Source organism: Neofelis nebulosa, chromosome 5, assembly GCF_028018385.1.
Source record: "Neofelis nebulosa isolate mNeoNeb1 chromosome 5, mNeoNeb1.pri, whole genome shotgun sequence".
Taxonomy (NCBI): Eukaryota; Metazoa; Chordata; class Mammalia; order Carnivora; family Felidae; genus Neofelis; species Neofelis nebulosa.
In genome coordinates, this window is record NC_080786.1 from 159185107 (window position 1) to 159212836 (window position 27730).

The 27730-nt window shown below is 45.6% G+C and overlaps 1 protein-coding gene across 11 annotated transcripts in view; it reads left to right on the forward strand.

The window, feature by feature from the left end:
- Positions 1-27730, forward strand: part of PCNT (pericentrin) — a 137404-nt gene that overhangs the window by 46055 nt on the left and 63619 nt on the right. For 10 of the 11 annotated variants that reach the window (XR_009262421.1, XM_058732326.1, XM_058732329.1 and 7 more), the window contains 5 exons: positions 2785-3254; positions 4885-5449; positions 17573-17710; positions 22720-22866; positions 25093-25244. Coding sequence is in view for 10 of the 11 variants with exons in the window: in XM_058732326.1 (XP_058588309.1) it covers positions 2785-3254; positions 4885-5449; positions 17573-17710; positions 22720-22866; positions 25093-25244 (1472 nt within the window). In the remaining variant the exon portion in view is untranslated. The remainder of the gene's footprint in view (positions 1-2784; positions 3255-4884; positions 5450-17572; positions 17711-22719; positions 22867-25092; positions 25245-27730) is intronic. The other variant, XM_058732321.1, reaches the window with a different exon arrangement.

Below are 27730 nucleotides of genomic sequence, written 5' to 3' on the forward strand. Positions count from 1 at the left end.
CTTCACTGTGATTCGCTATTCTTTTATTCATTATGAGTGTCTTTTTCTTTGTGTAAGTGTAATTATGATAGCTGTTTAAAACCTTTGTCTGCTAATTTCGCATTTGTGTTATCTTGGGGTTGTTCTCTAATGATTATATTTTCTTTTTAGCATGGATCATAGTTCCTGTTTATTTGTATATCAACTCATTTTGGATTATATCCTGGACATTGCAAATAATACACTGTGGAGACTCTGGATTCTGTTGTGTTCCTCTAAAGAGTATTGGTTTTGTTTTTTTTTTACCCCCATTTTTAGCAGATAGTTAACTTGGCTGGATTTTGACTCCATGTTATATCTTCTCTGTGTTGGTCGGCTCTTGGAGTCTGCCCACACACATATGCATCAGGGGTTAGCCCGAGATTTGGGCTAGGTTTATGCACAGATTTTTCAGCTTTCTTTCTCTGGCTGTGTCCTAATGGGCTTTCATCTCTCAGTTTCTACCTCTTCTCTTCAAACAAGTAAGATGATGGGATTCTAGTGTGCATGGCATGGACAGGTAAATTGCCCACTGCTATTATTTTTTCTGGGTGTCCAACCCTTCTCCACACTGCTTGCTTTGAATTTTTTCTTAAATGTTTTTGTTTATTTTTGAGAGAGACAGAGACAGAGCATGAGCGGGGGTGGGGCAGAGAGAGAGGGAGACGCAGAATCTGAAGCAGCTCCAGGCTCTGAGCTGTCAGCACAGAGCATGACATGGGGCTCTAACTCATGGACCACGAGATCGTGACCTGAGCCGAAGTTGAACTCACAATCGACTGAGCCACCCAAATGCCCCACAGTTTGCTTGCTTTTAGATGCTCTCTCAGGTCTTCAGGTAGCTTCTTACATTTTTTCCAGTGTTTATAGCTGTTATCTGGGAGGGTTGGCCTGATTAGAGCTTCTCAGCCATCTCCAGAAGCAGTGACCCTAAACTTTATTTTTAATAACTTCATTTTTTTTTATTTTTTATTTTTTATTTTATTTTATTTTTTTTTTTAATTTTTTTTTCAACGTTTTTTTTTTTTTTTTTTTAAATTTTTTTTTTCAACATTTTTTATTTATTTTTGGGACAGAGAGAGACAGAGCATGAACAGGGGAGGGGCAGAGAGAGAGGGAGACACAGAATCGGAAACAGGCTCCAGGCTCCGAGCCATCGGCCCAGAGCCTGACGCGGGGCTCGAACTCACGGACCGCGAGATCGTGACCTGGCTGAAGTCGGACGCTTAACCGACTGCGCCACCCAGGCGCCCCATCAACGTTTTTTATTTATTTTTGGGACAGAGAGAGACAGAGCATGAACGGGGGAGGGGCAGAGAGAGAGGGAGACACAGAATCAGAAACAGGCTCCAGCCTCCGAGCCATTAGCCCAGAGCCTGACGCGGGGCTCGAACTCACAGACCGCGAGATCGTGACCTGGCTGAAGTCGGATGCTTAACCGACTGCGCCACCCAGGCGCCCCTTCATTTTTTTTTTAAAGCAAACTCTGCACCCAGCTTGGGGCTTGCACTCATGACTCCGAGATCAAGAGTTGAATGTTTGACTGACTGAACCAGCCAGGTGCCACTTTAATAACTTCATTTTTCTTTTAATTTTTTTTTTTTATAAACGTTTATTTATTATTGAGAGACAGAGAGACACAGAGCGTGAGCAGGGGATGGGTAGAGAGATGGGGAGACACAGAATCTGAATTAGGCTCCAGGCTCTGAGCTGTCAGCACAGAGCCCAGAGCGGGGCTCGAGCTCACAAACTGCGAGATCATGACCTGAGCCGAAGTTGGTTGCTTAACCAACTGAGCCACCCAGGCGCCCCGATAACTTAATTTTTATTTTTATTTTTATTTTATTTTATTTTTTTTTAATTTTTTTTTTTTTTTTGTTTTCTATTTATTTTTGGGACAGAGAGAGACAGAGCATGAACGGGGGAGGGGCAGAGAGAGAGGGAGACACAGAATCCGAAACAGGCTCCAGGCTCCGAGCCATCAGCCCAGAGCCTGACGCGGGGCTCGAACTCACAGATCGCGAGATTGTGACCTGGCTGAAGTCGGACGCTTAACCGACTGCGCCACCCAGGCGCCCCAACTTAATTTTTAAATAAGGAGTCGAGGTCTGTCTTACATACCATTTTTAGTTTTGTTTCTTTTCAATGACATTCAGTAGTTTATTGACCTATTTTCTTTCCTTTTTTGAAAATCAAAACATTTGCCTACTTTCAGCTTTGTGATTCACCTCCCTTTTCACAAGATACTCTTAATTAGCTTCTCATCCCTTTGCTCAAGTTCCTTGTAGATGCTGGAATATGAATGGAGCAAGACCAGAGGCTTGAACTCGTCGTGCTTTTTGCTGTTACTGTTCTCATGGACTTCGTCTCCTTACTGATGGTGGCTCTGCTGTGGCCGGGGAGTTGGCCTTCCCCTTGACTTAAGACCCGTGACGTGTCTGCCCCCCGCTGCCCCCCTCCCCGCCTTTGCTGGTCTTGGCACACAGAGGCGGCCTCCAGCCCTGTTTGCTGCACATTTGTGTGTATACGTTCATTTCTGTTGGTTTGTCCAGGCCTGCCAGCTCCAGAGGCGAAGAACAGCTCATTTGGGGGTCAATATTGCCAGTAATCTTTTTCCTTTCCTTTCCTTTCCTTTCCTTTCCTTTCCTTTCCTTTCCTTTCCTTTCCTTTCCTTTCCTTTCCTTTCCTTTCCTTTCCTTTCCTTTCCTTTCCTCTTCTCTTCTCTTTTCTTTTCTTCCTACTTGAATGAAACTGTGTTGTCTGTAGGTAAAATATAACTTAGTTGAAGATCACCAGGAGGAGCTGAAGAAAGCTAAGGAGAAGATTCAACTAATGAAGCAAGAATTCAAAGAAAGAGAGGAGGAATGGAAGGTGACAAGTGAGGGTCTAAAGAGAAAAGCTGAAGAGGAAGTGACGCTGATGCTCCTTGACCTGAGGGAACAAGCTGAGTCTGAGAAACAGTTAATAATAAACAAGTTTGAGCTTCGAGAAATCAAAATGAGGCAACTTCAGGATCAGCAGGCGGCCCAGATCCTGGAACTGGAGGGGTCCCTGGTGGAGCAGCAGGGCCGTCTACGGCAGCTGGAGCTCGGGCTCGCTGGGGACGAGTTTCCGCAGTGCAGCCAGTGTGGCCGGGAGCCGGGTGGTGGTCTGGCTCCTGTGGACAAGGACTGGGAGCTTGCTACACTCCGCCTGAAGGAGGACTGTGCCCTCCAGCTGATGCTGGCCCAGAACAGGTGGGTGACGTCCCCGTAGCAGCATGCTGAGTGTAGAGCCGTCTGCCAGGTTCCCACCCAACCCCTGACCCCCCAGATGCCCAGCAGAGGGTGAGAGGCAGATCCCCTGGGAAGATGTGCTGTAGGCTCTCAGTAGAGCGGGAAGGTGTGCAGGAAGGTAGGGCCAACCAGTCTTCACCCTAAAATAACAGCAGGACAGAAGCACATGTCCCATGACTCAGATATGCTGGAACACGGCAGAAACAGTGTCCACGTCCTTCTGGTGGGATCTGTGTTCCTTTGGTGGACACTACTGTGCACGCATTTTCCACATCATTTTTGTTCTTTGCACGTTTTAAAATTTCAAAAGCAAGACTTTACGCTTTTTTAATTTTTTTAATTTTAATTTTTAGTGTTTATTTTTGAGAGAGAGAGAAAGAGAGAGAGAGCATGAGCAGGGGAGGGGCAGAGGGAGAGGGAGACAGAATCCGAAGCAGGCGCCCGACACAGGGCTTTAACTCACGAGATGTGAGATCATGACCTGAACTGAAGTCACATGCTTAACTGACTGAGCCACCCAGGCGCCCCAACTTTACACTTCTTTTATCAAAAAGATACGCAGTTTATCCGTGTTCTTTTTGTGTGTTTTTTAAACTCAAACGTATATTTTAAAAATAAACTTTTTCTTTCTAAAATATATACATACTTCCCTTAAATTTTAAATAGATCTAGATTGTGATTTGGTTCTTTGCCTCTGTCAGTGCTAACTCTTTGCAAACCAGGGCTGTAGAGACTGGGGTGTGTGGGAGCCGTGGGATCATCAGACTTGATGTTGGTGCTGCCTTTTCTCCTGTGTCAGCTGTTACCCCCATCATGAGTCAGGTGCGAGAGCTTTTGACCTGGGGGCTGAGAACTTGAGTTCAGATCTTGACCCACCCTGTGTAAGCTGGATGGTTTCAGGCACCACACTCAACCTCGCAAAACCTTCGTGATCTCCCTGTGTGGTGACGCTAAATGGGATGATCTGTGGCAACGCTTTCAGAGGTATCTGGTGGAGGGCTGGCACAGAGACACAGTCACAGGTCTTAGCCTTGGTGAGAATTGAACAGGGACCTCACCGGTGTGGAATGCATGCCCAGTTGAGCTTTAGGCTCTCTGATTGGAAGGGAGTCTTTCTGCCTGCCTGTGTGTTTGCCAGGCCAGCACCACGTGTGGCTCTTCCTACTTTGCGTCCCTTAATTCACAAGCGAACTTTTTCTGAGGTCTTTGTGGCCCTGTGGGCTCCTGCAAGCGATGCCGCCACCCCTTCCCTGTCGAGATTCTTGTCACCGTGAGTGAGCAGTCACACCCGCTTTGCTGTGGTGCCTGTCGGAAACGTGTGTGTGCTTTCTTGCTGTGGCTCCTGTGTCCTCCAGTTTGTGAGCGGGCACGCCTGGGCTCTGGCCTTTGAACTCCTCTTCAGTGTGGCCCCTTCACTCTGCAGTTACTTCTGATGGTGGTGGCCTCAGACCGGCCATGGCAGAGGGAGGAGCGGCAAGGGCAGTTAAAATCCAGGGGCGATGTAGGAAACGCGAGTCGGTTTTCAGAGTGATGTCGGCGCTCTTGTGGCTGCACATCCTGCTGCCCATATTCACTTTGCGTGTCCTCTCAGGTTTTTAGAAGAACGGAAAGAAATCACAGAGAAATTCACCGCGGAGCAGGATGCCCTCCTTCGGGAGGCCCAGGAGAAGCATGCCCGCGAGCTCCGACTCCTCCGGGAGAGACACCAGCAGCACGTTCTGTCCTTGACGGCGGAGCTGGAGGCCAGACACCGGGCTCAGGCGGAGGAGCTGCGGGCCTCCATGGAGAGTGAGCACTGGGCTCTCTCAGAAGCCCGCGTGGCTGAACTGCGGACGAAGCACGCTGCCGCGGTCAGTGCTTTGGAGGCCAGTCACTCGTCACATCTGGATTCCCTGGAGTCACGTCACCGGTCTGAGATGCAGGCCGTGAGGGAGGAGCACAGACGGGCTCTGGAGCAGCTGCGGGCACACCTCGCGGAGCAGCTGCAGGAGAAGGACGCGTCTCACCCTGCGGTGCTGACTCGGGAGCCAGAGGACGAGCTGAACCGTGGCCGGGACCTTCCGCCCGTAGAGGACGGCCTGAGGACGCCCGGGAGCACCAGCTGTTCTGAGGATGGGAAAGCCCTAGCTCCCCACGAGCTTTGGGGAGCGCCACAGGTGAGGCGGGTGTCCGGGCAGGTCCTTCCTGTCGTCCAAGTGCATGTCTCCGTGAGCGGGTCTCACGGTCTGCTGCCTGTCCTTGGCAAGTGTGGGGGCTTCCTTATGGTGGGTAAGAACGTGAGCTTTTTTTTTTTTTTTTTTTAATATTTATTTTTGGGAGAGTGTAAGCAGCAGAGGAGCATAGAGAGCGGGACAGAGGATCTGAAATGGGCTCTGCACTGACAGTCTGACAGCAGTGAGCCGGATGTGGGGCTTGAGCTCGCAAACTGCGAGATCATGACCTGAGCTGAACTCGGACGCTTAACCAACTGAGCCACGCAGGTGCCCCTAGAATGTGAGATTGTTTGGTTTTTTTGTTTTTGTTTTTTTTTTTAAGATTTATTTTTAAGTAATTTATCCAATGTGGGGCTTGAACTCCCAACCCCGAGTTCAGGAGTTGCATGTTGTACTGACAGAGCCAATCAGGAGCCCCTGTTTTAAGAGTTTTGATCGCAGAGCTCTTGGTAAAGGCTTTGATCTCTGATCCTCGGGAGATGTGCACGTGCACGCGCACATGGAATTCTGTGTGAGGCGTCAGGTTTCAGGGCACACCTCGAGGTGGTCTCTGACCCTCGTGGTAAGACAGTTCCGAGGGCCTCCTGTTGTGCACACACACACCCTCGGGTTCCCTTTATTGATGCTTCATGAAATTACATCTTTCTGTCCTGTCTCAAGAGCAGTGACTGCTTCTTTTTTTTTTTTTTTTCTTATTAAATATTTATTTATTTTTGAGACAGGGAGAGAGCATGAACGGGGGAGGGTCAGAGAGAGAGGGAGACACAGAATGTGAAACAGGCTCCAGGCTCTGAGCTGTCAGCACAGAGCCCGACGCGGGGCTCGAACTCACGGACCGCGAGATCATGACCTGAGCCGAAGTCGGATGCTTAACCGACTGAGCCACCCAGGTGCCCTGAGCAGTGACTGCTTCTTGACAGGTACTTTAAGTTTTAGTGTGGAAGTGAATTTCTGGAAGGGCCAGCAACCCCCTCTCCTCACCTGCAGACCTGTGGCACCTGTGTCTCTAGACAAAGCACTCGTCTCTTTGGCCTGAAACCGTCTCGTCACACAGACTGGGGTGGCTGTAGGCTTCATCTCACAGTGGACGGGCCTGCTCTGTCCCCTGCGCCGTCCAGCGGGGCATGCCAGGCTCCCAGACGTGGATGGGGTCAGCTGCTGCCCCACGCAGGATGGGATGTGCGCCTTCTTCCGCCCAAGGGTGGTGGCGGCATGATCTCCAGCTGGCGGTAAAATCAAGTAAAAATCACTGTTCTGGTGAGTTAGTGTCTTGTCAAGTATTTAGGAAGTTGGTGTTCTGGACTACAAAGCAGGAAGTCTCTGACTCGCGTACACACAGGGACCACCTGTTTCACAGGTGCTTTTGTAACAAGGTGTTCCTGTGACGGTTTCATCCTTCATTCACGGTGACTTAGCTCTAAACATTGGTTTACCCTCTGATTCTGTTCAGCTCTACTTAAGATTGGAAGGGAAAAGGTAACCCTGCTTTTAGTAGGCATGGTGTCTTCGTTTTACGTTCAGATTCGGCCTGTTCTGTGTCTCCCGAGGTGTGGCCTTGGGGGAGGCCCTGGAGTTCCTGCATCCTCGAGCTCAGGCCTCAGCACAGGTGCAGGGTGGCCCCAGCCACGGCTTCTCCTCAGGAGTGGGTAGAGCCACCGTGCCCCTCTGGTGTGAACGTGGGGAGCTGTGTGAGGATGGTGGGCGGTGCCGCAGGCCAGTGCTGCCTTCTCCAGCCGCGGGTCCTCCGATGTTGGCTTTGGTTTCCTTCTGTGCAGACAGGTCCTATGGGGAACAGGGCCCATTCCCAGCCTGTGGCTTTACGTTAGATTTTCTTGGTTTAGTTGATTCAGAATAAATGAAGTTTCAAAAGAATATTCCAGAGGGAGAAACGGGTACATTTTACACATGAAACCGTGCTTGTATTTAATTTATTGATTGAAACTGCATTTTATTTTTATTTTTCAGTAGTAAGTTGTTTTTTTAAATTTTCATTTAATTAATTAATTAATTAATTTTTATTTTTTTTTAACTTTTTTTTTTTTTTTTTTGGGACAGAGAGAGACAGAGCATGAACGGGGGAGGGGCAGAGAGAGAGAGAGACACAGAATCGGAAACAGGCTCCAGGCTCCGAGCCATCGGCCCAGAGCCTGACGCAGGGCTCGAACTCACGGACCGCGAGATCGTGACCTGGCTGAAGTCAGACGCTTAACCGACTACGCCACCCAGGCGCCCCTAATTAATTAATTTTTAATGTTTATTTATTTTTGAGAGAGACAGAGACAGAATGCGAGTGGGTTGGGACAGAGAGAGAGGGAGACACAGAATCCGAAGCAGGCTCCAGGCTCCAAGCTGTCAGCACCAGAGCCCGACGAGGGCCTCGAACTCACGAGCTGTGAGATCATGACCTGAGCTGAAATCGGATACTCAACCGACTGAGCCACCCAGGCACCCCTAATTTTTTTTTTTTAACTTACATCCAAGTTAGTTAGCATCTAGTGCAACGATGATTTCAGGAGTAGATTCCTTAATGCCCCTTACCCATTTCCATCCCCCTTGCCACAAACCCTCCAGCAACCCTCAGTTTGTTCTCCATATTTAAGAGTGTCTTATGTTTTTGTCCCCCTCCGTTTTAATATTATTTTTGTTCCCCTTCCCGTATGTTCTTCTGTTTTGTCTCTTAAAGTCCTCATATGAGTGAAGTCATATGATATTTGTCTTTTCCTGACTAATTTCGTTTAGCATAATACACTCTAGTTCCATCCATGTAGTTACAAATGGCAAGGTTTCGTTCTTTTTGATGGCCGAGTAATACTTCACTATGTGTGTGTGTGTGTGTGAGTGTGTGTATACACACACACTCACACACACACACACATACGTACTACATCTTCTTTATCCATTTATTCGTTGATGGACGTTTGGGCTCTTTCCATACTTTGGCTATTATTGGTAGTGCTGTTATAAACAGTGGGGTGCATGTGTCCCTTCAAAACAGCATACCTGTATCCTGTGGATAAATGCCTAGTAGTGCAATTGCTGGGTCGTAAGGTAGTTCTATTTTTAATTTTTTGAGGAACCTCCATACTGTTTTCCAGAGTGGCTGCACCAGCTCGCATTCCCACCAGCGGTGCAAAAGAGTTCCTCTTCCTCTGCATCCTTGCCAACATCTGTTGTTGCCTGAGTTGTTAGCCATTCTGACAGGTGTGAGGTGGTATCTCCTTGTGGTTTTGATTTGCATTTCCCTGATGATGAGTGATGTTGAGCATTTTTTCATGTGTCGCTTGGCCATCTGGATGTCTTTGGAGAAGTGCCTATTCATGTCTTTTGCCCATTTCCTCACTGGATTATTTATTTTTTGGGTGTTGAGTTTGGTAAGTTCTTTATAGATTTTGGATACTAACCCTTTATCTGATATGTCGTTTGCAGATCTCTTCTCCCATTCTGCCAGTTGCCTTTTAGTTTTGCTGATTGTTTCCTTCACTGTGCAGAAGCTTTTTATTTTGATGAGGTCCCAGTAGTTCATTTTTGCTTTTGTTTCCCTTGCCTCTGGAGACATGTTGAGTAAGAAGTTGCTGCGGCAGAGGTCAAAGAGGTTTTTGCCTGCTTTCTCCTCGAGGATTTTGATGGCTTCCTGTCTTACATTGAGGTCTTTCATCCATTTTGAGTTTATTTTTGTGTCTGGTGTAAGAAAGTCCAGGTTCATTTTTCTGCATGTCACTCTCCAGTTTTCCCCGCACCACTTGCTGAAGACACTGTCTTTATTTCATTGGTTATTCTTTTCCTGCTTTGTCAAAGATTAGTTGGCCACACGTTTGTGGGTCCGTTTCTGGGTTCTCTATTCTGTTCCATTGATCTGAGTGTCTGTTCTTGTGCCATGAAACTGCATTTTAAAATATGACAAATTTGACTGTAAGGAGCATGTAGGATGTTTACTACCTTTAAGATGGGAACCATGTGGTGGGTGGAACAAGGTGCACGGGGTGGGTGGCATTGGGGTTGGGGTTTCTGATGGGGGGGCTGTGTGGTGGGTGACCAGAAGCACGTGGTGGGGGGCGTCTGTGTGGTAGGTGGATGGAGGCACGTGGCAGGTGCAGTGCTGGGTGGTCACTGTCTCGGAAGTGGGGGCTGGCTGGAACCCTGCAGAGTCAGAGGCGCCTGCTGGAGGAGGATAGGAGCTTGGCTGTGTGGTGGGCGCCAAGGTTTTGATCCTGGAGCATTGGCACCAGGCAGCCCCGTGGGAGCTCGGAGACACGCACGCAGCCAAGACACAGAAGCAGCAGGCGGAGCAGCGGTGCCGCGGGAGGGGGTCTGGCTGCTGAGGGGCTCTCCAGCGCTGGGCCTCCCGGGGCTCCTGCCCTCTCCGAGTCTTCTCATCAGAGCGCTCTGGTGGTGGGTGGGTGCTGGACACGCCTGGGGCCTGCACTCAGGGGGTCAGCCGGTCCGGGAGAGCGCGTCCGAGTGCTCCCAGTACGGTCCAGCAGCGGTCGCCTGTGTGAGGCCTCCCCTGTAGTCTCTTTTCTGCCTATAGGTTCCCGCCCTGTGCATCCCAGGCTACTCAGTGTGACCTGGGGACACGGCTCCGCACAGGTACCTGCCACACGTGTCCTTTGACCCCGTGTCCCGTCGTCCTGTCCTTTGTCTGTTTCTGCAGACGTGCCAGGTGTGCCGTCCTCTGAACTTGTCTTCACACTCTCACCTTTCAGCCAGATCACCTCCACAACAGGCGCTTCCCCGCCTGCCCAGTGCGGGACGCCCCCCTTTCCTTCAGGACTTCTAGCCCCCATGCCCTGCAAAGCCCACAGAGGGCTGAGCGTGAGGGGTAGTTGTGCCTGTCCTGTCCTCTTGCTTCCCAGGGCCGGGCGCGGTGGGGCCTGCGGGGAACTTGCCGAGTAGGGGTCTGACGGCAGTGGGCCAGCCCCCGCTCGTCCCCCAGACGTCTTCAGGTGCCCTTTTTAAGAGGTACCGGTGGCCCTGCCACACGGTGTTGGTGTGACTTCCGAGGTCAGGGTGAGGAGGAGGGATGTCAGGACCCACCTGGGGTGTGTCTGGGGGACCGTGTGCTTGGAGGGCAGGACCCTGACCTTGTAGGCAGCGGCATAGGCATCTGACAGCTGGACAAAAGAGGCGTTGGAGGTGATTGTACTACCTCAGACAGGAATTGACAAGGCCCTTGGGAAGCGTAGGGATGGGAGGGCACAGAGGGCGGGCTCGGGGCCCCTCTGAGGGCGGTGCTCCGGGGCAGCGAGGGGTTCCTGATGTCTCCCGGGCTGTGCTGGGGTGAAATTGACTGTGGCGCCTATGAGGGTGGTGGGGAGGCTGTGGCACCTGGGGGATGATGAGGAGGCGTCTGGGTCTGGACTCTCAGGAGGTGGCGGTGGCTGGGGAGGAAGCGACCTCACGACAGGGAGGTGGAGGACTTCACGTGCATGTCCGCCTGTGTCCACACGGAACACACTTGCTGTGGCAGGTGCTCCCGGGAGTCGGTGTACGCTCTGGTTTTGTTTTCAGATTTTTGAAACTTTGTTAGAACATCCACAAGCAGTATGTCAAGTTGTGTAGTTGTTTTTTTGAAGAAGCAGTTGGAATTCTCTTCAGCAGGTGAGACTGCCACGGATAAGACCGTGCAGGCTGGGACCCAGCCAGGGTCCTTGTGGCTTGCCGCGGGGCTCACGTCCCCCAGTTCCCTTTGCATGGAGGCAGGGTGGCATCTGTGGACGCTGGCTGTACGCCCTGATGCCCTTCTGCTCCATGTTCTTAGATTTGAAATACTGTGTCTCCCGTGTCTTCTGGTCTTTCTGGGGGAGAGAGAGTACGAGTCTACATGCATAGTGCTTCCTGGATAACTGATGTGTTTTGTGAAGTGCTGCATCGAGATTTATAGAGATTATAAGATTTTGTGAGTACTATTTCTTTGGGGATTTTCTTTGTTTTTAAAAGGTTTATTTATTTGAGACAGAGAGCATGTGTGTGAGTGGATTGGGGGAGGGCAGTGAGAAAGACAGAGAGAGAATCCCAAGCAGGCTCCACGCTGTCAGCACAGACAAAAAAAAGCTGTGGGGCTTTTTAAAAAAGGAGATGCTAATATTACTCTTTTCTAATCGTGAAATAAGGCCTTGGTGTTCTCCTCTGTCCCCTAGATTAATAGTCAGTGCTTTTAGTTGTATGTATACTGATCAGCTGATTTGTGAAATTAGTATTTAAACCATTTCCTCAATGAAAGTTTCCAGAATGAGCATTACAGGAGATTGCAAAAATAAAGGGAAGTGTAAAAATGAGATTTATCCCCATTTGGTTGAAAAGTCTGGGAATTGGCATTTTTGTTGAGATTTGCTTCATGGACTTTTAAGTTGCCTTGAATCTGGCCACTTGGGGTGGGTTTCCCACATTCGAAAGAATGAGAAGACACAGGAGGAATCCACACACAGAAGCCTGTGCCCTCAGGACGGCTTAGACACAGTAAGCCCCCAGCCGGGACCGAGATGCAGCTGCTCACCGGTTAGTTCACAGGAATGGCCTCCTCATACCGTCCTCTTCCTCAGATTTCATTAAAAGAGGATGAAGCCTCTTCAGTGTCCCCTCAGCCCCCTCTGTGTCCCCGTAACCCTCTCAGTATCTTCTCTATGCCCCATTAAGCCTCTCAGGGTCCCCTCAGTGTCCCCCCAGCCCCCTTGAGTGCAGCGCTGAGGGGTCATCACAGAGGGGTCGAGTGGCCACCAGGAAGGTGCTTCGCCACAGGGAGGGTGAGCAGTTGTCCTGTCAGCTCCTTCGTTGCTCACAGTCATTCTTGGTGACAGGGGTGCCGACAGGTTCCGTGCGCCCGGCCCCAGGAGGGTCTTGGGAGAAGGACGCTGGAGACAGCCCTCTGCGAGGTGGACACGCCTTCCCGTGTTTTGAGAGGCTAGAGGGCCCCGCTGCTGTTTGTAGACCGGGATCTGGGCAGCGCATCTGGGGTGAGTTAGTGATCCCCAGGTGACTGGTCTTCCCTCTTCCCTCCTGAAGCGCTGCCCTGCGACCTGCTGAGGATGTCTGTTGACAGGATCAGGTACTGACTCACAGCCCTTCCCCCAGAGACTGTCTGATTGCTGATTTGTTCCTCCTGCCCATTTGTTACCTGTTGGTGACGCACAGAGACACACACTTCCTGAAACCGAGTGTCATTTATGTACCTTGGCTTAGCAGTTTTGTGTTTCTGTATTGACTACTGTCCAAATGCTCCTACGGCATTTTTTTTTTTTTAATTTATGTCCAAGTTGGTTAGCATATAGTGCGATGATTTCAGTAGAATCCAGTGATTCATCCCCTACATATAACACCCAGTGCTCATCCAACAAGTGTCCTCCTCAATGCCGCTTGTCCATTTAGCCCACCCCCGCCCCCAGCCAATACCCCTCCAGCAACCCTCAGTTTGTTCTTTGTATTTAAGAGTCTCTTACGTTTGGCTCCTTCCCTGTTTTTATATTATTTTTGCTTCCCTTCCCTTATGTTCATCTGTTTTGTATCTTAAATTCCACATATGAGTGAAGTCATATGGTATTTGTCCTTCTCTGACTAATTTCACTTAGCATAATACCCTCTCATTCCATCCACGTTGTTGCAAATGGCAAGATTTCATTCTTTTTGATTGCTGAGTAATCTTCCTCTGTGTGTGTGTGTGTGTGTGTGTGTGTGTGTACGTACGTACGTACCACATCTTCTTCTTTACCCATTGATCAGTCGATGGACATTTGGGCTTTTTCCATACTTTGGCTATTGTCAATGGTGCTGCTATAAACATTGGGGTGCATGTGCCCCTTCAAAATACCACTCCTATATCCTTTGGATAAATACCTAGTAATACAGTAGCTAGGTCGTAGGGTAGTTCTATCTTTAATTTTTTGAGGAACCTCCGTACTGTTTTCCAGAGTGGCTGCACCAGTTTACATTCCTACCAGCAGTGCTAAAGGGTTCTCCTTTCTCCACATCCTCGCCAACATCTGTTGTTGCCTGAGTTGTTCATTTTAGCCATTCTGACTGGTGTGAGGTGGTATCTCATTGTGGTTTTGATTTGTATTTCCCTGATGATGGGTGATGTGGAGCATTTTTCCATGTGTCTGTTAGCCATCTGGATGTCTGTCTTCTTTGGAAAGTGTCTATTCATGTCTTTTGCCCATTTCTTCACTGGACCATTTGTTTTTTGGGTGTTGAGTTTGATAAGTTCTTTATAGATTTTTGGATACTAATCCTTTATCTGATATGTCATTTGCAAATATCCTCTCCCATTCTGTTGGGTGCCTTTTAGTTTTGCTGATTGAGTTTCCTTAGTTGTGCAGATGCTTTTTATTTTGATGAGGTCCCAGAAGTTCATTTTTTCTTTTATTTCCCTTGCCTCACAGAACATGTTGAGTAAGAAGTTGCTGTGGCCAAAGTCAAAGAGGTTGTTGCCTTTTTTCTCCTCTAGGATTTTGATGGCTTCGTGTCTTACATTTTAGGTCTTTCATGCAATTTGCGTTTATTTTTGTGTATGATGTAAGAAAGTGGTCCAGGTTCATTCTTCTGCATGTCGCTGTCCAGTTTTTCCAACATCATTTGCTTGAAGAGACTGTCTTTATTCCATTGGATACTCTTTCCTACTTTGTCAAAGATTACCTGGCCATATGTTTGTGGGTCCATTTCTGTTTTCTCTCTTATGTTCCATTGATCAGTGTCTGTTTCTGTGCCAGTACCATATTGTCTTAATGATTACAGCTTCGTAATACATCTGGAAGTCTGGAATTGTGATGCCTCCAGCTTTGTTTTTCTTTTTCAGGATTGCTTTGGCCATTCGAGGACTTTTCTGTTTCCATACAAATTTTAGGATTGTTTGTTCTAGCTCTGTGAAGAATGCTGGTGTTATTTTGATAGGGATTGCATCATTGCATTGAACATGTAGATTGCTTTGGGTAGTACTGACAATTTAACAATATTTGTTCTTCCAATCCATGAGCTTGGAATGCTTTTCCGTTTTTTGGTGTCTTCTTCAATTTCTTTCGTGAGCTTTCTATAGTTTTCAGTGTATAGATTTTTCACCTCTTTGGCTAGGCTTATTCCTGGGTATTTTACGGGTTTTGGTAGAATCGTAAATGGGATTGATTCCTTGATTTCTCTTTCTGCTGCTTCATTATTGGTGTATAGAAATGCAACCAATTATTGTGCATTGATTTTATATCCTGCGACTTGCCTGAACTCATGGATCAGTTCTAGCATTTTTTTTGGTAGAATCTTTTGGGTTTTCTAGATAGAATATCATGTCATCTGTGAAGACTGAAATCTTGACTTCCTCCTTGCCAATTTGGATGCCTTTTATTTCTTTGTGTTGTCTGATTGCTGAGGCTAGGACTGCCAGCACTATGTTGAATAAGCTCCTGCAGCATTTTGGAAGTGTTTTTCTAGTTGTGGTACAAGAAAGTCATTGTTCAAGTAAGTTCTCTCTTTGCTGCTAAGAAGGTGAACATTAGATAATTTTTTTAAGTGACCTTTTTTGTCTAGCTGGTTTCACAGAAAGCACTTAGATTTCTGGGAGGTGGGAAGCTGTTTGCAGCCTTATTTTAACTTTTATTGGAGAAAATTTCAACATATACAGAAGTAGAATAGTTCATTGAACCCCTGTATCTGGCTGCCCAGTGGGGTACGTGCCAGTCTTAGTGTGGCAGTGCTCCCTACCCCCAATTCTTTTGAAGCAAATCCCAGGTATCGTGTGTTTTCATGTGTAAATACTTCATCATCTGTTTCTGCCATGTAACGTTTTTCTCCTCCCAAAAGAACTTAACCATAATCCATTCTAACTTAGAAAATTAAAAATGATTCATTAATATCACCATATATCCAGCCCAGGTTCTAGTCTCTTCCTGTGGTTGTTCAAATCAGGATCCACACGGGGCTTCGTTTGCATGGGATCTGTTTTTATTGCTTCCTGTGATGTTAGACTCCCCCCTATTCCTGTAAGCATGTCAGCATCTCTACACACATGATCAGATTCAGGTTCATGTCTTGGTGTGGGGGAGACTTGTGGCTGGCTGCATGTTCCTCCTGTGGCCTTCCCTCAGGATTCACCCCACAAGCAGGTGCACATAAAGCCTTGCTGGACATTTCCTGGGATGCCAGGGTCATTGTGCCCAAATTAGCAGGGACACGCTGTTCTTCCTTTGAACAGGCGTTAGTTAATCTGGGCCACAAATATCTTTGCACCTGTTTGAAAAGCAGGCTCACTTACCAGAAGAGTTATTTCACATGGGCTTGTGAGCTAATTGACTTACTTTCCAGGTTACTTCACTTTGGAGTTGGCTTGTGAGAAAAGTTCTCTGGAAACGTAAGCTTGTTTCCCTTTTCTTAGAGATGTACATCCCATAAAGAAATCTCCCTTGTGTTCATATCACTAAGCAGAGTTCTGGAATGCAGAAGTAAACTGTAGTACGGCCAGTATCAATTGCTCAAGCCAATTTCTTTCTTTCTTTCTTTCTTTCTTTCTTTCTTTCTTTCTTTCTTTCTTTCCATCAAAAAATATTCATATAATAATTTTGGAAAATAGTACGAGGTCAGGTTAGGTATAGTTTGAATGTCTTTAACTCATTATCAGTTGAATTTATTTTTATTACTGTATTGGTATTCTTTGTGCAGTATTACTTTTTTCCTTCTCCAGGTATACCTATTTTCTTCTCTTAATGATTAAATATAGATATATGTATGTATATATATGATATTTTCCCTAGAATTCTCTAGGTTTTTAGAAAAATTTGAGAATAAACTTTTAAAAACATCATTTTCTTATATTGACCTTACTATTTAGAATATGGAAACTTAAATGGAGCTTTACTCAAGGCTGGAAATAGAAGTAATTATCTGCAAGGAGGTCTTATGGATGGGGGGTAGGGGTTGTGTGAATTAAGGGAGACCTGACATTGAGCCTCTCCAGTCAGGTCAAGGAAGTGGCCTGAGGATCATACTGCTAGACATGCACAGCCATCCCAGAGGTACTGGGCCTTTTGAGGTCCAGTGGCAGCCTGCTGTCCTGCAGCCTTTCCTGAGAGCACACCCTCGAAACTGCCTTACCTGACTCCTGAGTGTCTCTTTCCTGGTGGCCCTCCTGCTGCATGATGCTCTCATGTTTTGCCTTTGCCTCTGTTAGGGTGCATTTTGCAAGTTGCCACTCCAGGCCTGGGTGTGCACTGGGCAGGACAGGCATGAAGTGGCCCTACTGCCCCTTGCAGGTGGAAAGTTAAGAGCTATTTCCTCCCTCCCGCAGTGCACGCTGAAGGTGCTGAGAGGGAAGCACCCTAATGCTGTGCCAGGGCCCTAGGGCCCAAAGAACTGATCTGTCATTCCCTTTCCAGCTTGATTGTTAATCAGGGTTTATCACGTGTTTGGGGGATTTTCTTTTTCTTGAGTGTTGATGTTTTGTTTTTCCCAGTGTCCTTCACAATGGGTACAAGTATTTCCTTAGGTCTGTTTTTTGGGGAAAAGGGAGTATGGCTTCTGTCCCTTGGCCTTGGCCCTGCTGGTCTGTGGTGCCTGTTGGCATTCAGGGTTTTTCCCTGTATTCACCAACACTTTGTGGTTGACGCTCGGGGAATTAGCATTCCTGGTGAAACCCAGTTACTCTCAGGGCTGCAGCTAGCTTCCTTTCTGCTGGGAGTGGTCTGGGTCAACCCCGACCTTCCCTAGAAGGAGAAGTGTGGTAGACATGTAATTAAAGTACTTTGGAAACTTTGCAAAGTGTGATAACTTGGAAATTACCTTTAATCCTTCCTTTTTAAAGGTTTTGGAGTTAAATTTATTTCAGGAGAGAAAGTTTATAAAAATGATATGTTAATTCAGAAATGGTCTCTATAACTTGAAAGTATAATTTTAGTGTTGTACCACGCATGCCCCGTTTTCGTCACTATCATAATTAAGGTGAGAATCCAGTCCTACAGCGTGGTTTGAAGTTTTCTATAAGCTGTAGCGTGACTCCCATGTGTCATCACATTGAACATACGTGGAATGGTAGTGATCTCCAGTATTGACAAGTATCTGTGCACGAAGAGCTCAGTGCTCTTTTCCTCCTCGTTCAAGCAGAGCACCCTGATTCCTGCGGAGGTTGAGGCCCAGGGCCCAGCTCTTCGGGCCGAGCTGCACGAAGAGGAGGAGAAGCGGCAGTTGTCAAAGAGCCAGTCCCAAGTGGTACTGGAGCAGCAGATCCCACAGCCGAAGGTATGGGGCTGAGGATGATTTGTGTTATTGCTGTTCTTCCCCATCTACAGAGTAAATAAAATGTTATTCTAAATTAATGGTGATATATCAGCGAAGTTAAAACATAAAATGTTTTCATTGTCTTAGAAACAGATTTTTGTAGGCAATTTTTTTCACTCATTTTTCTATTTATTATTATTTTTTAAATATGTTGGCTAACATACGGTGTATGTAGTGTGCTCTTGGTATTGGGGGTAGATTCTTGTCATTCACCGCTTACATACGACCCAGTGCTCATCGAGCCAGTGCCCTCCTCAGTGTCCATCACCCATTTTCCCCTCTCCCTGTCCCCCCATCAACCTCAGTTTGTTCTCTGTACTCAAGAGTCTCTTATGGTTTGCCTCCCTCTCTGTTTGAAGCTATTTTTCCCCTTCCCTTCCCCCATGTTCTTCTGTTAAGTTTCTCAACTCCCACATATGAGTGAAAACATGGTATTTGTCTTTCTTTGCCTGACTTATTTCATTTAGCATAATACCGTCCAGTTCCATCCACATTGTTACAAATGGCAGGATTTCATTCTTCTTCATTGCCAAGTAGTATTCCATTGTATATATAATCTTCTTTATCCATTCATCAGTTGATGGACATTTGGGCTCTTTCCATAGTTTGGATATTGTTGATAGTGCTGCTATAAACATTGGGGTGCATGTGCCCCTTCAAATCAGCACTCCTGTATCCTTTGGATATATTCCTGCTAGTGCTATTGCTGGGTCATAGGGTAGTTGTATTTTTAATTTTTTGAGGAACTTCCACACTGTTTTCCAGAGTGGCTGCACCAGTTTGCATTCCCACCAGCAGTGCAAGAGGGTTCCCGTTCTTCCATCCTTTTTCTATTTAATTTGGGTGGTTAGCATACCTTTCCCGCTAAGAATTGCCATCAAATATTTTAAATTTGAGAATGTTTGAGTCTTACTGCCTTGCCTCGGTGACTCAGCAGCAGCCACATCAAGGCTTTTCTTGCTTTAAGGAGACTGTTCTCATGGAAGAATGTGCAGGATGCCTCAACACTCAACACCTTCTCTTACGATGACTTATTTTTTATTTTTTATATGTATGTATATATTTTTTTATTTTAGAGGGAGAGAGAGAGAGAGAGAGAGGGAGCATGAGTGGGGGAGAGAAACAGGGAGAGAGAACCTGAAGCAGGGCTCTGATGCAGGGCTCAGTCCCACGAGTGTAAGATTATGACCTGAGCCAAATTCAAAACTCAAACGCTCAACCAACTGAGCCACCCAGGAGCCCCAATATGATTTGTTTTTAATGTTTATTTTTAAAAGAGAGAGGGAGGGGCGCCTGGGTGGCGCAGTCGGTTAAGCGTCCGACTTCAGCCAGGTCACGATCTCGCGGTCCGTGAGTTCAAGCCCCGCGTCGGGCTCTGGGCCGATGGCTCGGAGCCTGGAGCCTGTTTCCGATTCTGTGTCTCCCTCTCTCTCTGCCCCTCCCCCGTTCATGCTCTGTCTCTCTCTCTGTCCCAAAAATAAATAAAAAACGTTGGAAAAAAAAAAAATTTAAAAGAGAGAGGGAGACCGAGCACACGCGGGGGAGGGGCAGAGAAAGGGGGAGACACAGAATCTGAAGCAGGCTCCAGGCTCTGAGCTTGTCAGCACAGAGCTGACTGAGCCACCTAGGTACCCCAAGATGATTTTTAATGTAGCTTTACTTTGTTGTTTCTTTTAACAACACCTTTATTTTATATACCATAAAAATTACTCTTTTAAGTATATATGTTTTAGTGATTTTTAGTGTATTCACCAAGTTGTGCAACTATTGTTGCTATCTACTTCCTGAACATTTGCATCACCTCAAAAAGAACCCCCCTCCCCCCCCCCCCCCCCCCCCCGCTCCCCCCAGCCTTAGCTGCCTCTCCCCTCCTCCAGCCCCTGGTAACCACTGAACTTCCTGTTTCTGGACATTTTATAGAAATGGAATCATACAGTCTGTGCCCTTTTGTGTTTGGTTGCTTTCACCTAGCACAGTGTTCTCTAGGTTTAGAGATGTAGCAGGTATTATTACTTGCTGTTTGCTCCTTGTTTATCTTGTATCTCTCTTGTTTTTCTGATTTTCTGTTACTGCCTTCTTTTCATTTTAATTTCCTTGATGTTTATTTTCTATATATTTTGGGTTATTTTCTTAGGTGCCTGCCCTGGGGATTACAGTAATAAACACCTTATAACAACATAGTTCAGATTAATACCATCTTGATTTTGATAGTTTACAAATCTCTTCTCCTGTGTAGCTTCATCCCCTTCTCTGTCCTATGTGCTAATATTGTCATGCAAAGTACACTTCCATACAATTTATGCTCACTGATTTATTCAGTTTCTTATAAATCAGATGGGAGAAAAAAAGAATTATAAAATCTATGTTTATTTTGTCTTTCAGTTTACTTGTGAACCTTTACCAGTGTTCTTTATTTCTTCATGTGGATTCGAATGAACATCTGGTGTCCTTTCACTCTAGCCTGAAGGACACCCTTTTGTATTTCCTCAGGGCAGGCCTGTTAGGATGACTTCTCTTAGTTTGTATTTATCTGTGAATGTTTTAATTTCTCCCTCATTTTGGAAAGATCATTTCCTGGGTATGGAATTCTTGGTTAAGTCTTTCTTTTGTCACTTTGACTATATTATCTTATTGCCTTTTGGCCTCTGGAGGATGGTTTCTCTCCTGCTGCTTTCAAGGATCTTTTTCTTAGTCTTTCACAGTTTAATTGGGATGGGCCTTGGTGTGGATCTCTTTGAGTTTATCCTACCTGGGGTAATTGTGCTTTTTGTATTTGTAGATTAATGTTTTTTCATCAGAGTTTTGAAGTTTTGGGCCTTATATCTTCAAGTAGTCTTTCTACTCTGTTCCCTTTCTCCTTTCCTCTGCAACTCCCATTACGTATATGTTGGTCTTTGAGGGTGTCCCAGCATGTCTGTGAACCTCTACTTATTTTTCTTAAAAAAAAATTTTTTTTTTTAATATTTATTTTTGAGAGAGAGAGAGAGAGTAAGTGGGGAATGGGCAGAGAGAGAGGGAGACACAGAATCTGAAGCAGGTTCCAGGCTCTGAGCTGTCAGCACAGAGCCCGATGCGGGGCTCAAACTCACAAACTGTGAGATCATGACCTGAACCGAAGTCAGATACTCAACCAACTGAGCCACCCACGTGCCCCTCTACTTATTTTTCTTCTTCTTCTTCTTCTTTTTTTTTTTCTTTTTGGTTCCCAGACTAAATAATTTGAACTGTCTTCATATTTGCTGATTCTTCTGCCCATTCAAATCTACTGTTGAGCCCCTCTAGTGAATTTGAAGGGCTCTCGTTGGGGCATGCTTTGAGTGCTGTGGCGGGCAGTTTACTCTGCCTTAGCTTTCGTTTTGTGTTTGTGCAAGGTCAACAAGGAGTGAGCTCTTAGAGCTTTCTCGGGTTTCTCTGGACAGGTACACAGCCCTGTACTTGTTCCTGCCTTCTAAATTCCTAGGAATATGTTGGACTTTTTCAAAGCTCCCTCTTGACATCCCATTCTCTTCAGACATCTCATTTCCTCTTAAAAGTGTTTCCTTTCAAGTTGTTTTGTCTACCTCTTACTGGCTCAGACTGTTACCAGTTTATAGGTTTCAGGTTATTGTGATGTTAAACAGTTGCTGCTACTTGATTTTGACAAATGGCTTGGGGATAGCATTGTTGACAGACAGCTCTGTGAGATCATCTCTTAGAATAGAGCCTTTCATTTTCATTTTTACTTATTTATTTATTTTTTTAATGTTTATTTAGTTTTGAGAAAGAGAGAGAGAGCCCATACGCGCATGCAAGCTGGGAAGGGGCAGAGAGAGGAGTTCAGACGATCTGAAGAAGCAGGTTCTGTGCTGACAGCAGCGACCCTGATGCCAGGCTCAAACTCACAGACCATGAGATCACGACCTGAGCTGAATGAAGTCAAACACTCAACTGACTGAGCCACCCTGGTGCTCCAAGAATGGAGCTTTTTAGTAAGCTGCAAGACAGGTTAATTAGTGACAGTTGGCGAGGTGGTGCTTTTGGAGATCCAAACACATGTTTGTTCCCCCCAACTCTTAGGACTGTTGGGCTGTTTTCAGGGCTATGCCTGAGATAGGAGTGTTGGGGTTAGGGCAGGTTTAAATACCTCTCAGCGCTTGTTGTTTTGATGGAATCTCAGACTTTGTTTTCAGTGAACACTCTTTGGATTGTTTACAAGTCTTTCTTAATTTACAGAACTCTGAAAAGTCGATTTTGACAGGTTTTGCCTGTGTTCCCTGTGCTTTTATGGAGGAACACATTTTTTGGAGGTCCTTATTCTATTAATCTGGAAGTGCTACCTCTGTAGTTGTTTTTTTTTTAAAGCTTATTTAATTAATATACTTTAATTTTTTTTTAATGTTTTTATTTATTTTTGAAGGAGAGAGAGACAGAGGATGGAGGAGGAGCGGAGAGAGAGGGAGACACAGAATTCAAAGCAGGCTCCAGGCTCTAAGCTGTCAGCACAGAGCCCAATGCTGGGCCGGAACTCACAAACTGCGAGATCATGACCTGAGCTGAAGTCAGACGCTTAACCGACTGAGTCACCCAGGCGCCCCTTTAATTAATATACTTTAATTCATTAGGTGAACTTTATTAAAAACCATTTTTATTTTTAGGAAGAAATAGGGTTTATCTTTGAAAACCAAAGGAACTTAGGTTTCTAAATATCTTGGAGTTTGATGGTCATGATACCCTGGTGATGGGTAATTTCTTAATGTGGCCATTTGGGAAAGGTAGCAAGCTGTCTTTTTCATGTTCTGTATGAGAAGCACATTTGAGTGCATGTTCGCTGTGAGTGGTGGCTTTGTTCCTTCTGATCACTGCTCTTGGCATAATATGGACTCAATAAACATTTGTTGAATGAACTATATTTTAGCAAACATAGAAGTGGAACTGGCATAATTTTAGAGTTTAATGGCATTTTTGTTGTTAATAATGTACTTTTTGTACAGGGTGAATTTGAAAGTGAAAAGGAAGTTGCTTTACATGAACAAGAGAAGATACATAGACTGGAGTGCGAGCAAGTGCAGTCTCTGTACCAAAAAGAGAAAGAGACTTTGTTTCTGCAGCTTCAGGAGAAGAATAACCAAATTCTGCAGGTATGTAAAATGTGTCTTTTCTTTGTTATTGTGTGTGTGGGGGGGGGGGGGGTAAAATATGACATAACGTGTGTATATATATATATATATATGTTATATGTATATAATTTATATATATAAATTATATATAATATATATGTTAACATATATGTTATATAACATATATATATATTATATAACATAACATAAAGTTTCCCATTTTAATCATTTTTAAGTGTCCGATTCAGTGGCATTAACGATGTTCACCGTGTTGTGCAACTATCACCACTATCCATTTCTAGAACTGTTCATCAACCCAAGAAGAAACTCTATGCCCAATAAACACTACCTCCCCATTTCCCCTCCCTCCAGTCCCTGGCAGCCACCCTTCTACTTTCTGCCTGTATGAATTTGACCACTTTTGGGACCTCATATAAGTGAGATCATACAATATTTACCCTCTTGTGTCTGGTTTATTTCACTTAGCATAATGTCTGTGGAGTCCATCCAAGTTGCAGCATGTGTCAAAGTTTCATGGTTTTTTATGGCTAATAATGTTCCATTATATATAGATACCACATTTTGTGTATCTCGTCACAGATTTATCTGTTGATGGACTTTTTTTTTTAATGTTTATTTTTGAGAGACCGAGCGTGAGTCGGGGAGGGGCAGAGAGCAAGGGAGACACAGAGTCGAAGCAGGCTCTAGGCTCTGAGCTGTCAGCGCAGAGCCTGACTTGGGGCTTGAACCCACTAACTGTGAGATCACAACCTGAGCCGAAGTCGTCTGCTTAACTGACTGAGCCATCCAGGCGCCCTTATCTGTGGATGGACTTCTTGATGGTTGTTTCTGCCTTTTGGCTATTATGAATATTTTCACAGTGAACATTGGTGTACAAGTATCTTTTAGTCCCTGCTTTCCGTTTTGGGGTTTATGTGTCTAGTAACAGGATTGCCGGGTCATGCATAAATCTGTGTCTAAGTTCTTGAGGAACTGCTAGACTGCTTTCCACAGCAGCTGTGCCACCTTACATTTCTTTCAGCAGCGTACAGGATTCTAATTTCTCCACATCCTCGCCAATACTTATTTCCCATCTCTTTTTTCTTCTTATAATTGCCATCATAATGAATATGAGGTGGTATTTCACTGAGGTTTTGGTTTGCATTTCCCTGATGATTAGTGATGTTGAGCACCTTTTTACGAGCTTATTGGCCATTTGTATGTCTTTGAAGAAATGTCCATTCAAGGTCTTTGACATTTTGAATTGGATTTATTTTGTTGTTGTTGAGTTCGTTATTTTTTTTATATATATAAGAATAAATGTGTATACAGGGCACCTGGGTGGCTCAGTCGGTTAAGCATCTGACTTCGGCTCAGGTCGTGATCTCATAGTTTGTGGGTTCTAGCCCCACGTCAGGCTCTGTGCTGACAGCTCGGAGCCTGGAGCCTGTTTCGGATTCTGTGTCTCCCTCTCACTCTGCCCCTCCACAGCTCATGCTCTGTCTCTGTCTCAAAAATAAATAAACGTTAAAAAAAAATTTTTTTAAAGCATAAATGTGTATTTATACTATTTTTTTAATGTTTATTTTAGAGAGAGAGGGAGAGAGAGAGAGAGACAGAGCACGAGCAGGGGAGGGGCAGAGAGAGGGAGATACAGAGTCCGAAGCAGGCTCTGTCAGCACAGAGCCCTATGCGGGGCTCAATTTCACCAACTGTGAGATCATGACCTGAGCCAAAGTCAGACGCTTAACTGACTGAGCCACCCAGGCGCCCCTCGTGCATTTTAAATGAAAACTTGGGATGGTGTATATAATGTGACCCCTCTATGACCAGACTGCTTGACTCTCTAAGCCTCCTGGCCTCCTTGTGAGAATAACCTCTGGTGAATTTGCCCCTTCCCTCTTGTGTCTGGGGCAGCCTAGGATGTTCATGTATTCTGTTTTTGTAGGCAATGAATATTGGGGGGGAGGGGCAGTCATACTAGTAATTTTCAACTTTAATCGCCATCATATTTTGCCATATTTTTGTTAACAGGGATGATGAATGTTTCTTACAGAAATTCATTCTTAACTAAATTGTTTTATTATTTTTTTAATTACTTAAAAAAAAAAATTTAAGTAGGCTCCGCACCCAGTGTAGGGCTCGAACTCATGACCCTGACATCAAGAGTTGCATGCTCTACCAACTGAGCAAGCCAAGTGCCCCTAAATTGTTGTAAATAAAGCTTTAACAATTTTTCCTGAACAGCTGGAAGACCAAATTTTATCCTTAAGACATGAGGTAGAAGAGTGCCATTTGGAACTGGAGAAGCTACAGCAAAGGCATGAAAGGGAAAACCAGGAAGGCACGAATCTCATCTCGATGCTGAAGTCTGACATTGACCTGTCTGACCGTGAAAGGTCAGTCGCTTGCTCCTCTCTGTTGCTGCTTCCCCAGTGCCTTCTCCACTAGTGGGATGGGACCCTGTGCCACATTATTCTTCTCCAGAAAAGTACTGAGTAACATAACAGACACCTGTATACCCACCATCTCACTTTGCCAAATCTTCACATTTTTGCCAGATTATAAAATTTGATGTTATAATGAGGCATTAACCTTAGAATTTAATTGCCAAATATCTTACCAGCAAAAATAGGTTTATTCCGGAATAACAGAGAATTGGAGCCAGTAACCCAGTGCGACCTAGCTAGGGCAACACCACAGGCAAGTCTGGAGAATGGAGCAGAGGAGGCTCTTATAGAGGAAAGGGGATTGGGGCTTTCCTCAACAGAAAGTCCATTGGAGTAAACTGGGAGCCGGGAAGTTTAGTGGCTTCTCATTGGCGGGGCTGTGACTGTCTCTCCCATTGACTGAGCTGTGACGGTCTCCCATTGGCTGAGCTGTGGCAATCTCTCATTGGCAGAACTGGGACTTTCTCATTGGCTGGGCTTTGCCTGGACAGGAAGAAACCTTCCTTCCTCCAGCTGGGATAGTGAAGTAGTATCCTGGCAAGATGTCCCTCTTCCTGATAGGTCTGCAGTTGATAGGGCACCAGAGTTCCCCCTGCTGGCCCCCTGACTCCACTCTAAACGAGTTTTTCTATTAATTTTCACACTTAACCCCTTTTGATCAAGATCTTTCCTTGAATGCATTGCTGATCAAGAGTCAGGTTTTTCACGTTTAGTGGTTTTGTCCCTCAGTGCCAGGAAGGACCTTTCTTGGTTGTCCTGTCCTTTGTCAGGAAAGGCTGGCTACGGGGCTGGAGGTGACTAGAGTGCTGAAATTCGTCATAGTTTTCTTCTTTTTCCCCCAATGTCCTGGCTCTTTGCAGTAGCAGAAAGTAGATGGTTTTTGGTTTCGTTTAGGGGCCATCACTTGCAAGATTTGAAAGTTGAGGATTTCAGCAGCCTTTTAGGTGATTCATGTAGGATATGAGTAGCTGGTTTGCCATAGTAACTAAATCTGGGCAGTTTCCCATTCCATCCTGGTCTTTTTAACTAAAAGAGATAGATCCCAGTTCACCCTGCTAGAAAAAAACATATAGAGTTAAATACTACCCAGGTGGATTCAACATAGAGAAAAACCAGCAGAATAGTCTCAAATGACAATTTGGAGTCCATTGTAGTAGTGATGAACAGGTTCGTCAGGCTTTTGTGTGCAAGCCTCAATTTTGTTCCAATCAGTAGGCTTAGAAAAAGCTATTGTAATTGCTCAGTGATTTCCAGTGAATTTTCTAGCATTCTGACAGAAGTTTAAGGGCTTGATTCTCTACATCCCCTTCAGGATCCCCTTCAGGATCCCCTTCTAGATTTCCTTTCCTTTGGGCTAGTTTCATCCAGCATTTGGCCTGGCCCTCACCAATAGGCATGTGGACAAATTGATGTAAATGTGAGAAACCATGTTGGTAAGTTTGAATAACTATGCAAATAACTATGCTAAATAAACCTGGGGGGGATCCTTGGTTCCTTTAGGGAACTCCTTAACCATGGCTCACAGTTTGGCCTTAGACCAGAGAACGTAAGAAGCCTGAGGTTTATTTAGATTCTCAGAAGACTTAACTTGAGAGAGGCAGCAGAGGAGAGAGTGGAAAGAGGTTCAGAGGAAAAGGGAAGTTTGGCAGAGACAACAGAGGAAAACGGCACTGGGAGCAGGGTCCCAGCACTAGGTGGCCGCCACATGTCTGCAGAGGAGATTGGGGGCGGGGGAGGGGCAGGTAAAGAGGCCTCAGAAGCCATTCTTACTTTTTTCAATTGTTTGCATCATTTTAGAAGTAATATTTTGCAAAGAGGCAAACTTAGAATCCTGAAAACATCTGGAAGCCTTGATATACCTTTTAAAATAGGCATCCCATTCACTTTTTTTGTTTTTGTTTTTTTTTCCCCTTTTGTTAGGGAGCCATGGCTTTCTAATTCAGTTTTGAGGAAAACAAGCTTAGGGATATCAAAACTTCCTCGTAATGGCCATCGAAGTTCTAAATTACTTCTGGTTAAGTCAGTTCACTTAGTTATAAATGTACATGTGGAGGGACCATCGTTTTTTTAGCATAAAACCAGCTAGAGTCCTGGTAGGGAGGGTACCCCTGAAGCATTTTGATGGCTGGGATCTCTAGTCTCAGAGGGTTTTCTCTAGAGCAAAGAGACCAATTCCTCAACAGCACAGTTTCAACAGGAACAGCCCACTCCAGAAGGAATCAGACCCAAGGCCAGCACAGTTCCATGGCAAACAGTCTGATCCCAAACAGGAGTGGGACCCAGTGCCTACACGTTTCCAGCGGACACAGTTCGCATAGGAACCGTCCAGTTCCAAGAGGGAGTTGGACTGAAGGCCAGCACAGTTTAAGCTGAAACCTTTCTTTGTCCTGCTAGGCTGGTAAAATGCAGTACCCAAGTGCACGGTACCTTTTTCT